The sequence below is a fragment of the Lemur catta genome, chromosome 1 (assembly GCF_020740605.2).
Source record: "Lemur catta isolate mLemCat1 chromosome 1, mLemCat1.pri, whole genome shotgun sequence".
In the NCBI taxonomy this organism is placed as follows: Eukaryota; Metazoa; Chordata; class Mammalia; order Primates; family Lemuridae; genus Lemur; species Lemur catta.
In genome coordinates, this window is record NC_059128.1 from 177214035 (window position 1) to 177228705 (window position 14671).

A 14671-nucleotide genomic window follows, 5' to 3' on the forward strand; every position below is an offset into this window, starting at 1 on the left:
GAAATAAATTTTTGTGGACCCCATTAAAGTGATTTTACTGAGCCACATCTTGATTATGAGTTAGGTTCAAAGAGGAAATTCACTGTCATATTAATTATATGAACGTAATTAAGGATACTGCACTCTCTACTAGTCAATGCTTCCTTTATAATAGCTCTTTAAGAAGCTTCTTCAGATCTGAATGTTTTTTTGAAAGCTTCATCTAAGAAACCAAAATGCTAATTGTGTTTCCATTTTTTTTTTCATGGCCTAAAGTTCATCACTTAATTTGTAGCTCAAATAAAGTGATCATGGAGGACGTGAGACTTTATTTTTATCCTCAGACATCCTTTAATCTCATTTTACTGATTGCCTTTTACTTTCCTTCATCAATATATTATAAGAAAAGCTATTTTCTTTCATTAATATACTTTATCTTAATGCAGTATATCTACATTATACTACATTATATATTTTCTCAAATCTTTTAGGGAAGGTTTAATGTGTAGTTTATCTTTCATTCATTGTATAAAAACATCTGAAATATCCATTAGACATATCAGTCCTTGTAATGAGCAACATTTAGCAAAAGGAATGAAAGTTCCTAGCTTCAAAAACTTACAACTGGATGGGGAAGACAGAAACATAAATACCCTGTAACAGTGTTATTATCAGAACTATATGGAAGATTTTATAATGTTTTATGAAAACCATGTTTTAAGCCTAGTCTTAACGATTACAGATTACAAAAATACCATGTATTTTTAAGTGCAGAATTAGTTGCTTCCTCCCATTTTTTCACACATAGTATCTTACGTATTCCTCTATCATATATATTATAACTTAATCTGTTTGCATAAAAGTACACTTTATATGCTGTCATACTACTTTAGTCTATCAATTCACTCACCCAAATATTATTAAATGAATAAACAAATACAAAGAAATAAAACAAAATATCTTCTCTATAAAAGTTCTCTATTTAACAGGAAAAATAAGTTACAGGAAAACAGGAAAAAGTTCTCTATTTAACAGGAAAAAAAAGTAGATCACAACTCTCCCTTACCAAATGAGATGATGTATTTCATTTAAATTTCAAAACAGTCTTAGAAGCAATTTATCATTCCAAATTTGCAAATGAAGAAAATGCAAATTAGAGAAGTTAAGTGACCCAGAACACATAAACTAGTAGGTAAAAATCTAGGCTTCAACATACTACATCTCCATTATTAATATGTTTACTTTTATATAATAATGATAATGATGTAACAGTTAACATTTATTGAAGGCTGATCACTTCATATATATTAATTTATACATACATAATATTTTATATATTTATCATATATATGTGTGCATGTAAAGTTTCATTTAACCTTCCTAGCAACCCTCTGAGATGCTCATTATTATTTTTACATGTAAAGAAACTTGCCTTTGGCCAACATCTAAAATTATGGTAGGCCTAGGATTTAACTATCCACACAATTTTAATTTTTATATTCCTATTCCATAATAACTACACATAGAAAACACATAATTTCATTTTGCACAATGGAATGAACAGTTTTCCTTTCTAGCATGTTTTAACAGGAAGTAAGACAAAATAGCTTAAGAATTAAGTAATAGACTCCTACATGCAAAAAGAAAAAAATTTAATAAAAATATTTATCTATCTTTGCACCAGAAAGTTTATATGAAATGAAACAAATAGATCAAAAGTATTAACTCATCCTCCAGAGTACAACACTACTTTCAGCAAAAGATGAATTTTTAAACAACTTCATGATGCAGCTTCATTCAGAAATATTCTGGCATTCTTTCCAGATAGGAAACAATCTGTTTGTTATCTGAGAGACTAGCCAAAAAAGTTATTTTCAAGTAAAACAGAGTTATATTTATAAACTCCTAAATGTACACAAGTTACTCTTTATCCTCCTTTCAAACAGTGACAATAATTTAATTCTGGAGCTTGAGTATATTACAGTGAAAGTATTTTGTATTTGCATGGGTTCAGGAATTACCAGAACTATATTCCTGGGAATTTCATTTCTGCCTACATTGCTTCTATTAATATTTATCTGGCATGCTGTAGGCACTCAATAAACTTATGGTGAATAAAGGGAAGAATCATTCTTAATAACAAAATAGCTCCCTAGAATCCAATTGTTCACACACATAATATTCTTCTAAGTTACTAGAGCAATTTTTTGGAAGAATAATGTTATTACAGGATATCCTAAAACTGTTCTTGCTGATGATAGAACAAAGAATCATAAAAATGTTTTACAGTTAAATAATAAATATCTTCAACCGTTGTTCACCCTCAAAGTATAAATGATAAAATATAGTTCTCTGTGGAATACATACAAGTAGCATCATGCCTGCCATATAGTAAGTATACGACATACAGATAAAATTTCCCAGTGGCCAAGAACATAAGATCTGGAGCCAGATTACCTAACTTCAAATTCCCACTCCAACACTCAAAAACTGTGTGCCCCAGGCAAGTTACTTACCTTTATGTACGTCAGATTTCTCATTTGTAAAACTGAGTCATTACCATCACCTACTTTGGAGGCTTTGTGAGGTTTAAATGAGTTATTACATGTAGTTAGAACAAATCTTAGTTATGTAATTATATATTATTTTTTAAATCATCAAATTAAAAATCAAGCATAGATAAAACTAGTCAATGAAAATGTTGAAGCATTGTAATGATCTTTTATTTTTTCTCAATGCTTTGACCAAACAGACTAAAATAACACAAGAGCATCCAATTATAGTAAGCTATTAAATATGAACCACCAGGTCCCTTCCATTGGGTTCAATTATTAACTGGTTTTGCTTTTAAAATAGTTCAGAAATACAAATCCATTAGTTTTCTGAGTCACTGTGTTTTAACATTGTAAGTCCATTATCTACCATACAATCAAAACTATAAAATAGTTTACCATTTTTTTCCTATAAATCACAGCATTTTATGACAATCTGCTTTTTATTACTACATTCCACACATAGCCAATTCCACTTACATCTACCGCAGACAAGTCAATTGTATCGGATTCACAAAGAGTGCAGCCATTATCCTGTGTCCACGAATTAGGTACATAGTTTCCAAAATAATTCAGGAGAATCTAAAATGAAGGAAAATGGTATTAACAAAAGTAGGCCTCTCCCATCAATGGGCTTTCATTCTATGATTATCTAACTTCAAGGCATGTTTTCTGCATTAGGTACATTCCCTTAGTAATTGCACACTGAACAGTTTACTCCAGACTATAAATCATAAAGTAGGACAAACTGTATCTAGAAATGCCAAAAACGTGTTATAAATCATAAAAGTCATTTAATTTTATACTATATAAGGAATAACACTGGAAAAAACAAAAAGACGTACGTCAAACAATGAAACAATTTTAAATGGACTGAAACCTATTAGCAAAAACTCAAAGTCACACACATAGTAATACAGTAATAAGATACATATGTTCAAAGGCCCAGCACAGACACCTACAGTAAATGGGGTGGTAGTCACGTGACCTCTGACCAACACATCACCACACAAAACAAATATTGAGTAAGCTTCATCACCAAAAGGCACTGATCTCTTCTGGGGAATTATGCTACTATAAATTAGGCATCTGGGCAGTGACTCAGGGACACATATCAGGAAAAGACAGCTTGCATTTTAAAAAGATCTAGTACCATTACCCCACAGATCCTGTGGATAATAAGCTGAAGTACAATATTGCTTCCCCACCCACCTTCTTTCAGATCTCTCAGAGCATCTCCGGTGTGACTACCCTTGCTTTAAGCAGCTGCTGGCATTCATTTTACTGTAAAATATGTGATCTTGTGTGTGTGTGTGTGTGTGTGTGTGTTTGTGGGAGGAGTGAGGAAAGATGGATGGGGGACAAAGGTAAACACAGTAAAATTTGCTCTAAATCCTCAAAAATGTCTTGAATATCTCTAAAGTTTTAACCTTTTAGGAAGGAATCCTGCTGATAAATAATAAATAAAATTACATTTTCTATTATTTTAATACCTAGTAGTAATATAAGCATTTGTAGTTTTTTCTTATTCTTTCTAAAAACTATAATTTTGCCTCATACTATTAATGGCACCTAAAATCCTCATTATGCTTTTGCAATCAATAATTTTTTTTTGGATAGGTGAGGTGAAATAAAAAGAAAAATGTCTATGTCTTAAATATGGGAGTCAAAAATATAGAGAAGTGCCAACTAGATTTTTATAGCTTACTATGGCCCAAAAGGAGATGTTAAAGGTAGAATAGATGAGGTACTTAGTCGAGTACCATTTTACCACATTCCTCCAAAAGATTTGGGATTCTGTTCAAATATTTTTATTATACTGAAACTTTGAAACAATGCTGCTGAAACAAGAACACTGTTAATTAAAAATGGGAAAATCTTTGTGTTATACAGACATTGGAGATATGGCTACATTTAATCTCTACAGCAAAATCAGAAGACATAGACAAGCAACTCATTCACATATGTTTTGGACTACATGATAATTCAAGAAACAAATTATAAAGCAGGAAATATGTACTCATGATGTTAATTAATGACATTTTAAGAGGCAATGTGGGCTGGGCACAGTGTGGCTCATGTCTGTAATCCTAGCACTTTGGAAGGTTGAGGCAGGAGGATTCCTTGAGCTCAGGAGTTCGAGACCAGGCTGAGCAAGAGTGAGACCCTGTTTCTACAAAAAATAGAAGAAATTAGCCAGGTGTTGTGGCATGTGCCTGTAGTCCCAGCTACTTGGGAGGCTGAGGCAGGAAGATTGCTTGAGCCCAGTAGTTTAAGGTTGCAGTGAACTATAATGACACCATTACACTCTAGCCTGGGAGACAGAACAAGACTCTGTCTCAAAAAAAAGAGTCAATGTGGTTATTTTTATGTACCTTCATAATAAAAACAAATAAAAGTTTTGTTAATTGTCAAATGACAAATGCAAACATTAATCACTCATGTTCTACAAAATAATAGAAGGATTTGAAGGAAAAACTAAAGAGATTTATGTGAAAATCAATCCTCTAGTAAGCATTATTTTTGAAAGATGAAAATTATGCAAGTGTGACATGCACAGTTTTGTTTAAGATATCTTGGGAAAGAATTTGCTTAAAAGAAAAGAAAAAATCCCCCAAATATTTTGGCCATATCTAAACTTTCATATACATATAAATACTGGTATATTCCCCATCTTAGAAATATCATAAAATATTTATTATATATAGCATGAATTATTTATCAGTCTAACTGAATCCCTATATGAATATGAAAATGATCAATAGTTTTAAAATGTCAGAATATAAAAAAAGCATTACTTTTAGTTTTCAGAATTAAAACTTTAATTTGTAACTTTTCTACTTTCTGCTTTTTACCTCAACTTGGTTTATAGATAATTATTTTAGAAACATTACATTACTTTTAATTTGTACAAATTTAGGGGGTTTTGATACATGAAAATATTGTACAGTGGTGAAGTCTTGGCTTTTAGTGTAACCATTACCCAAATAGTGTACATAGTACCCATTAAGTAATTTCTTATCCCTCGCCTGCTCTCACTCTCCCACCCTTCCCTACCGAATGTCTATTATTCACTCTCTTTGTTCATGTGTACACATTATTTAGCTCTTACTTATAAGTGAGAACATGTGGTATTTGACATTCTGTTTCTGAGTTATTTCACTTTTGACTGGAAACTTCCCTCTTTTGGATCTCTCACCGCACAGGCAGAGGTCATTCACCACTGCCACCCCCATTTACATTTGTTTTCTTCATAAAAACTGCAGATATTTCTGCTGGCAGCTATAGAAGGTGCAGAAGACTGTTTATGTAGTTAGGCTGTTCTGGGCACTCCTGGGCTAATAGGTGGTAGTATTTTCCTGATTCTTCTTTCACAATATCAAAATGTTTTCAAGTATGATGTCATTTTAATTGGCAGAGAAACTTTTCCAACCAAATCCTTTCCTTCTTTCTTTTTTTTAAAAATTTATCTCATTATTCAAGGTCACTGTGAACCAAGCACTGTGGTTTTTATACAGAAAATTAAAGTCCTCATTTTTATTACAAATCAAATTAGTTTCAGAAATGACTTATTTTCATGTATACATCAGATAATTTGATCTTCCCCTATTTAACTTCTCTTTGTATAAAAATATCACCAATTTCATAATGATTATCTTAAGATATAAATATTATCCAATATTTAAAAGAAAAGGCTGGGCATTAAAGTAAGCATCTTATATTACTAACAATAAATGAACTTCAAGAATAAAAAGGAAAGCTTCAAACCTGAAATCATAAGGTCTATCCAAAAATTTATTTACATTATATTAATATCTAGACAAGTATGAAAATAATTATTTAGAATACAGAAACATGTTTTGAATAAAATGTTAATGAAGAAACACAAAACTGTTTATACACCATTATGAAAAGAAATAAAAAATATGAATTCTTACAGATATATACTGAGAAGACACAAAAACTGAAAGAAGCTATGAATAAAAACCATATGGGTGGGTGGTAGATTATAAGTGATTTTTAAAATTACTTATAATTTTAAAATTATTCTTTCTGATAGCATGAGATTTAGAGAAAGTAACTAAGAAATAAACTCATTTTATGTACTTTGTTACTACCAATACACTAATTTATCATTTACAGATTATATATGTATTTTTAAATGAAAAAAATGGTTTAAATGCTATCATTGAGTTCAATATTATGGTTCAAAACCACTGACATAATCAGCCCTCACTAAACAAGGTAATAGCTGAAAGCAATGGACAAAGACCGATGCAAAAAAATCTTTTCACCCCTTATAAATGTTTAAAAGAAGTTTGTATTAATAGTAATCTGCTTTCTTTCCCCATCAGCTTGGACAAGGGCAATATGACATACTCATGTGAATGCATTTAACTTTAACATAATACATGAAATAAAGTATTAGCATTAGATGAATGCTTATATATGCAATTTCCCTCAAGCTTTTATATTATCCCAAATATAATTTTTATAATAAAACTTATTCCATTTTTATTGTTAAACAGAATCATAAGAAAATGAACTAGATAAGATCATGTCAGACAAAAGATAATAGGATCCTCACACAGCCTGAAATGACAAAAACTGTGATAGCCCAAATTGAATATGTTTTCAAGAAGACTTAAAATTTCTTAGTACACATAGGTCTTTCTAAATTATTAAGGATTAGTGTTCCCTTTTCTTGTAAGTCCTTTGGTCACTTTTTAATGCTCTAGTTAGCATCATCCTAGCAATTTGTAAGTGGTGATCACATTGAAATCACTGAACATCAGACCTTAACCACAATGGCTCAATTCTCAGGACCAAACTCACTCTTTAAAGACATTTAAGTTTGATTAAAATAGATGCGGCGAGGAGGGGATGGGTGTATACCTACATAATGAGTGCGATGCGCACTGTCTGGGGAATAGACATGCTTGAAGCTCTGACTCGGGGCGGGGGCGGGGCATGGGCAATATACATAACCTAAACTTTTGTACCCCCATAATAAGCTGAAATAAAAATAAAAATAAAAAATTACATTACCAAGGAGGAACAGCATACCATTTAATTATGGGAGACGTTGGGTTGCACCAGCCCTTGCCTAACTGGCACTGACAGTATCACAGACAGAGAGCTAAAACAGAAACTACACACATGATAAAGGACTTCACAGACAAAGTATGCCCATTTATCAAATTTGCCTAGGGAAATTTACTGTGACCCACAGTCATTTTATAATTGTTTGCCCTGCTAGAAAAAAACAAATCTCCCTCCCAAGAATAATGCTAGGTCATTAGATTGTTTATAGACTCTAGCATTAAGATTTATTGAAAGCCTAATATATACTGTACATGTGGTGGACCCTGGGAAAATAAAAGTGAATAAGACAGATATGATTTCTATAATTCCTAAGCTACAGGCCTGATTAGAGACACAGGAAAACAGGCAAATACCATCCCTGTCCAGAATGTGCTATGTATTGTAATGGAATGAGTTCCAGATACTAACAAAAACACACAGGAGACCTGAGGAGTAAGGAATATGCTGACACTTAAAGATAACTTAACAGGTGGGAATTAGGGGAGAGGATTTCAGAATGAATGAAAAGCATATACAGAAGACTTGCAGATAGAGGAAAAATGAAACCTTAGCAAAGCTGAAAGTAATTTAGCATGTCAGGCGCTAAGGGAAAGAAAGGAGAGAGTAAGTCTGAGGAGTATGTGGATGTGTGTAGAGCTGGAAGTGGGAGACTGAATGGGGCGGTAAATTGGTGCCCACAAAAGCAGAAGGAAAACAAAGAGCCTTGTAAGACAAGATGAGAATTTGGAACTTCATATCTAAGTCCACAAAAAGGCATTATAGAGGTTAGTAGAGTGATAGGGTTTCTTCTTTGGCAGAATACTCTAATTTCAGGCTGCTGGGGGTGTGGCTACTACTAGTAATTTGCAGGTGGCCTGAATTAAGGAAGTTGCTATGGGCACTGAGAAAATTAAATAAAACCCCAATTCATGGGAGGTGGAACACAGAGTGCTTGGAGTGGGAGTGGGAAGTGTCTAGAGCCAAGACCAAACCCAAGTTCTGGTTAACAACTGGGACAGAAGAGAAGGCAGAGCTGAAGATCTTGAGCTCTGGGTAATATGATATAAAAACAAATCTGCCAAATGAGTATTCAGACCTGAAGCTAAGGAGAAACACAGGAGCTAGAGTAAGGATTTGCGGACAAGGGAATGTAGCAAGTTACTCAAGAATGTGCACAGAACTGAAAAGGAAGAGGCCTCAGACAGACACCTATGAGCATTTACTACAATAGTACAAGCACAGGGTCACCAGAAACACTGAGCTGTAAAATTTTAAAAATGTATATCAACAAAGAAAAAAGAAAGAAATATTAAGGAGGAAAGACCAGAAAATTAATAGACAAAGCAGCAGAGCATCACGGAAGCAAAGAGATAGAGCATTTGAAGTAGGACCAAATGAGATCAGCATACTGTCAAATGCTGCCTTTGAGTGAAATAAAAATGAGGTCTGAAGAGTGTCCACTACTTAACAAGGACGTGACAACAGACCTTGACAGGAGTGTTTGCTGGTGTGGTGGGAAGGGGGGTAGTGGTGTAGCGAGTTGTCTATGCTTTAAAAAGTTTGGCTATGAAGGGGAAGAGAAAAGGGAGGTGCAGGTTGGAAGGCAATGTAGACTGAGGAAGATATTTTCCTTTGTGTTGTCTTAGTTGTTGTCTTAATTATAGGACAGGAAAGACTTGATAGGGTCTTTAAAGTGTTGATGAGGAGAGAACAGAGCTGGGGAAACTGATCACAAGATAGAGAAAGGAGAGCACATGGGGAAGATTACTTTGTAGGAAGGCTGAAATGGGATGAAAAGCAAGAGGGAAAGATTAGCTAGAAAAGAAGGGCAATCTATTCTTCCACTTTGATGGAGAATAAACTGCCAATGTGGGCTTCCCCTTGAATTTCTTTCCATGTATACATCTTTTATTGGAATTCAGATTACTCACTCCTCTGAACCAGCAGGTTACGTGCGCTCATCCTCTCTTCCCACACTATAAATTTACCTGTTACTCTCTTTTGTAGGTACTTAAATGAGACATCTCACCATGTCAGAACATCATTTTAAGCACAATATTACTATATGTATATTTTTTCAATGCAATATATCTTTTGCATTAATGGGACACAAGCAATATAAATTTTCTGTCTATAAATTTTGTAGTCAATAAAATTCTCATCAAGCTCAATTATACATATTTGAAACAAAAGCATACAAAATGTCATTAGTCAAATTACATCTCTGTCACTAACTTTGGTAAAAATAAGAGCAAGAGGAACCTTTCTGGCCATACAGTTACACTCCAATCTTAACAGCATTATCTGAGAAACCGGCAAGTCAGGTCAAACAAAAGATTCCTTGATGACCGGAACAATTCCTATTCAGAGAGGATACCCTGCAGGAAGGAAATATGGCTCACCCTCAAGTTAGCTGTTGTTATTAAATAAAACACTGAAGTGAAATATTCTATAAATATCACTCTGCTGAGGAAAAGTCATCAGTTTGATTAATTAACATGAAAAGAGATAATATACTATGTAAAAGATAAAGACAGAAAAACATTGGCACCAAAATAAAGCTTTTTAAATAATTTTTTTTTTAAATATGCATTCCACATATCATTCCGTAGTCTATCTCCAAGAAATAGGGAGCCAGGTAAAAGTCACTGTGACTCACCTTGGTGGGTCCATTTCCATTAATTGCCACTGGTAATGTTTCATAAAATGTATTCTTAGCTCTGGCTTTGCCATTTTCAAATTTTAAAACAACTTCATCTGGGTTAAAAATAGAAAACATGTTTTAGTAATTTAAAGAGTGTGTGTGTGATTATTACAAAATTTCTCATGGATACAAACTCTATGTGCTACCCCACTTTTAGAAACTTTGCCCATTCTAAGTCAGCAGATACCCAAAATGAAGGATGACACTGACACAGATACAGGTTCAAGTGTGCCTTACTCACTCTCTCCAAGCTGGCACTAGCAAAAGGACTGAGGTACTAAGTCACTGGGCTGTCTGGTAGAAGCAAAGCATCTTGGCAATCCTGCCTCAGCTTCTTGATAGTAATGTGATCCTAGCTGAGTTAAAATATTTTCTCAATTCATTCATATGTAAAATGGGATCCATGCTTGCCTTGTAGGGTTATGATGAAGGCAATAACAATATATGAATGATGAATAGAACACTGCCTGGCATAAGCAAGGTTTCTAGAATTGGCCACCACTGACAGTATTTCTAGTTCTTAAAAATAAAGCATACAATCATCCAGTAACAATACAAGTCAGAGGGGAGCAGAAGCAGTTTTCTGTTTTCAGGTTCCTTTCCTCACATTTTCTGAGTACTCCAAACTAACTGCTTTCTATTCTGAGAATCTTTTTACTATATGAACTGAAGAATTGTATTGAATTGCAATGTATTTTTAATTTTTAAAGTAATGTACTAGTGAATTAAGGTATTTTGATTTTATGTATTGATTAATTTTGATATATTAATATATTTTTATCTAGATCTATATATCCCTAGGAAAACACACACAGGCACACATGTATATGCACACAAGCAAATGCACATGAGCACAAGCACACATATATATACTTACACACTCTTCTACCGTCTACCTGTCTAGCTGTCTCCAGTTACTTTTCAGCTAGGTCAAAAGGATCTACTCTAACATTCCTAGGTAATTCACAATACAAAGAACTCACACTGAAAAATGTATAATAATAAAGTATAGTTAATTCAAAAATATATCTAAAGCCCTCAGATGGGTCAGGCCTGGTGGCTGACATCCATAATCCCAGCACTTTCAGAGGCTGAAGTGGAGGATTTGTTTGAGTCTAGGAGTTTGAGACCAGCTGGGGCAACACACAGCAAGACCCTGTCTCTACAAAAAAAAATTAGCCAGGCGTGGCAGCACACGCTTGTAGTCCTAGCTACTCAGGAGGCTGAGGCAGGAGGATCACTTGAGTCCAGGAATTTGAGGCTTCAGTAAGCAATGATCCCACTACTACAATAAAGTTCCCAGATAGTGAGACACTAAATTTTAAGTTACCTAAGGCCAGAAGCTTATCTTTTTCACACCAGTCTGTGGAAAGGATTTTAACATAATGTACTAAACTATATCGACTTAAACTCAAGTCCAACATTTTTTAAAGAATGCAGTATCTACACTGTAAATCTTAGTCACAGCCCCCAAATTGACATAATAAAAGAAAGATAGCTGAAAACAACAAGTATTCATTTGTATACATGAATAATCCAGTATTTAGGAAGCATACCTACAGCTCCATTTAAGGTCTGGAAAATTTTGCATTTGTGATCCAATGTGATGTTAATAGCTTCCTAAAAAATATGAATAGAAATAATATTGAAAATGACAACAAAAACAGCAAACAACACTATCATGTTAATATGGTTTGTTTTGGGGGAGGAATTTAAATTTTAAAATTCGTATGTGTTAAGTGTGTAATGAATATATTTAGATAACTGAAGTATTTAACTAAAAAACAGAGACAGCTATTAGTTGCAACTCACTGTAAAATATACTGAAAAAAAATTTTATGTTTCTAATGACAGTACTAACAAATACACAATTCAGGAAGTTTTATAGCTATATTTATTATATATAATAAATTTATGAAATATGAACTTTTATTAGATAAATATAATAAAAATATTCTCAAATTAGAAAACTTTAGTTTTACTTTAGTCCAAAGTTTTACTTCATTCAATTTTTGGAATGTTTTCTCTGGGGTCTATTGCAGACTGCTTATTGTCTCCAACATCCCTCCAGCCCCCAGAACTCAAATTTTCAGTAGGACACATGAGCTCGAAATAAAAAACAAAATTCCTTTTATATATTATGTGTGGCCACATAACTATGTTCTGGTCAAATAAAGGTATGAGAAAATATTTTGTAAGACTTCTAGACAGGGTACTAAAAGAGAGTTGATGCAACTAAGATGGCCCATTTTTTTTACTATTCTGCCTTTTAGCTGCCCAGAATATGAACACAATGTCTAGAATTCAAGTTGCCATTTAGGACCAAGATATTACATTGAGAGAGCTACAGGCTAATGGTCGAACCATGAATGAATGAATGAATGAATAGTAGATATCATAAAGCCACTTAAACAGCGTTGTGCTCCCTGCCTCTTAATTTTTTTTAAATGTGATAAAGGGGAGGAATATATTTTGAAAAATCTCTTATTTAAGCCACTGCTATTTTGAGTTGCTCTATTTGTGACAGTTGCAGTATTCCTATCAATAAAAGGCACAAGGTTGTGTCTATATCATAGTCCCATGGATCCTCAGGCTCTAACCTCTTTGAGACATTATTATTATTTCTTTAAATCCCAGGCTTCAAATTCGCAAATGTTCTAAATCTACAAATTGGCTATCTAGTCCCATAGGATTCCATTAAAGGATTATACTTGAACAACTACACCCACAGGCTCTATTCACTCTGGGCCACCAAATACTTGGACACAGATCAGAGCTTTTAACCTCAGTGTTTCCCCAGTACCCTTGATCTCTAGGCTCCAAATATCATAGGAAAGTCCCTATCCTCAGTGGGGTCACAGGTAAGTTTACGATTAAAAACCATCTATTAAGAGAGCTTATTCACATGCCATTTCAAAAAGATCCAAAAAAATTATTATTTTAAAAATGTAGCCAAGTAAACACATGAATTCAATGTCACCATCCTATGAAATATTAATAGAAGGAAATCCTGATTCAGGGAACCCAGGATTCAATTCCTGCTGTGTCACTGACTACTTGGCCTCAGTCTCTCTATGTAGATGGATATAGATGCTGGCCTCTCGCCTATTTAGGATCAAAGAAGCTCACAGAGGAGGTACAATGGATTTTGAATATATTGTTTTATTAAACGACAAGAGTATATTGGTATCAAACAGTGTTGGAGTAACTTTTGTGAGAAAGCACCACAGCTGCAAGATAGAGTGACTAAAAGAACACATATTTCTAATGCTTTGTGTCTTATTAAATGACAGCTCTTTGTTCAAGAATTTGACGGAAGTCATTCTCTAGAGTCTTTGGGATTTCATTATTGTCTCTTTAAATCTTGAAGCTGAAAAGTTTTAATGATATAACTCATTGTGTTATTATGAGGCAGCCTTGGAAGTGAGTATGCAGTGGAGGTGGGGCCATAACACTGGTGTGAGAGTTGTCACTTCATTTTGGTATCAAGCAATTTCACTGTGTTTCAATATAGCTATGAAGAAAGAGCAGGGCCTTGCATCTTTCCTCGTCTCCTTCTGCCTGATCCACCGAAGTCTGGCAAGGTTGCTGTCTTGGCCACCAAAAAGGAGCCATAAAGACACATTAAGCTAGTGCTGACACCCAGCTAAGCCAGAGAAACTAATCTCACTTATTAGCATTTGTTTCACTGACTCATATTATTTAAAATGTTATCGACAAGAACATTTTGAAATTCAGTTTTCCAGCTGCCACACTATGCTTGTTTGTGACCACTCCACAATGAAATCCTTTGTTTCTGACCACTCCATATTATCAATATAACAAAGTAACAAAAAGAAAACAAAAGGAAAATGCAGACTGTCACATACCCTTTTCAGTGGATCAATGTAAATTTTAGTGTAAAAGAGCTGATCATCATCATTATCCTGGAGATTCCATTGTTGAACTATACGATTGATGTAGGGAGCATAGCCAATAAATCCTGCAACACAGCAGAGAGAGAGTGAGAGAATTTAGGATCCAAAGACCAAAACTCATGTCTATGTTAATTTCATTGACCAGTTGAAGAGCCGTGAAGACATGAGGCTTAATCCTTAGGTTGGAATTTCATAGCTCACCATAAAAGAAATGTGAGTTATTAAGTGCCCTTTGTTTTACAAATAAACTACAATAGAATGAGCATTACTCCCAACCGCAAAACAGAAAATAATCAAACACTCTCCTTAAATAAATACATCCCCCAAATTTTTTGACATAAGAGGGAGAACTAATGTTTTCCAAGGCTCCTAAGGGGAAAAAGTTACTAGGAAAAGAATAGAGTAATACATAAGAATTTTCTGTCTGACCTTCT

General features: G+C 33.9%; 1 protein-coding gene across 4 annotated transcripts in view; it reads right to left on the reverse strand.

Annotated features, from left to right (window-relative positions):
- PLOD2 (procollagen-lysine,2-oxoglutarate 5-dioxygenase 2) overlaps positions 1-14671 on the reverse strand; it is an 88737-nt gene that overhangs the window by 18006 nt on the left and 56060 nt on the right. For all 4 annotated transcript variants that reach the window (XM_045539407.1, XM_045539406.1, XM_045539408.1 and 1 more), the window contains 4 exons: positions 14190-14302; positions 11877-11940; positions 10276-10373; positions 3012-3113 (listed from right to left, as the gene is read on the reverse strand). In XM_045539407.1, coding sequence (XP_045395363.1) covers positions 3012-3113; positions 10276-10373; positions 11877-11940; positions 14190-14302 — 377 coding nt within the window. The remainder of the gene's footprint in view (positions 1-3011; positions 3114-10275; positions 10374-11876; positions 11941-14189; positions 14303-14671) is intronic.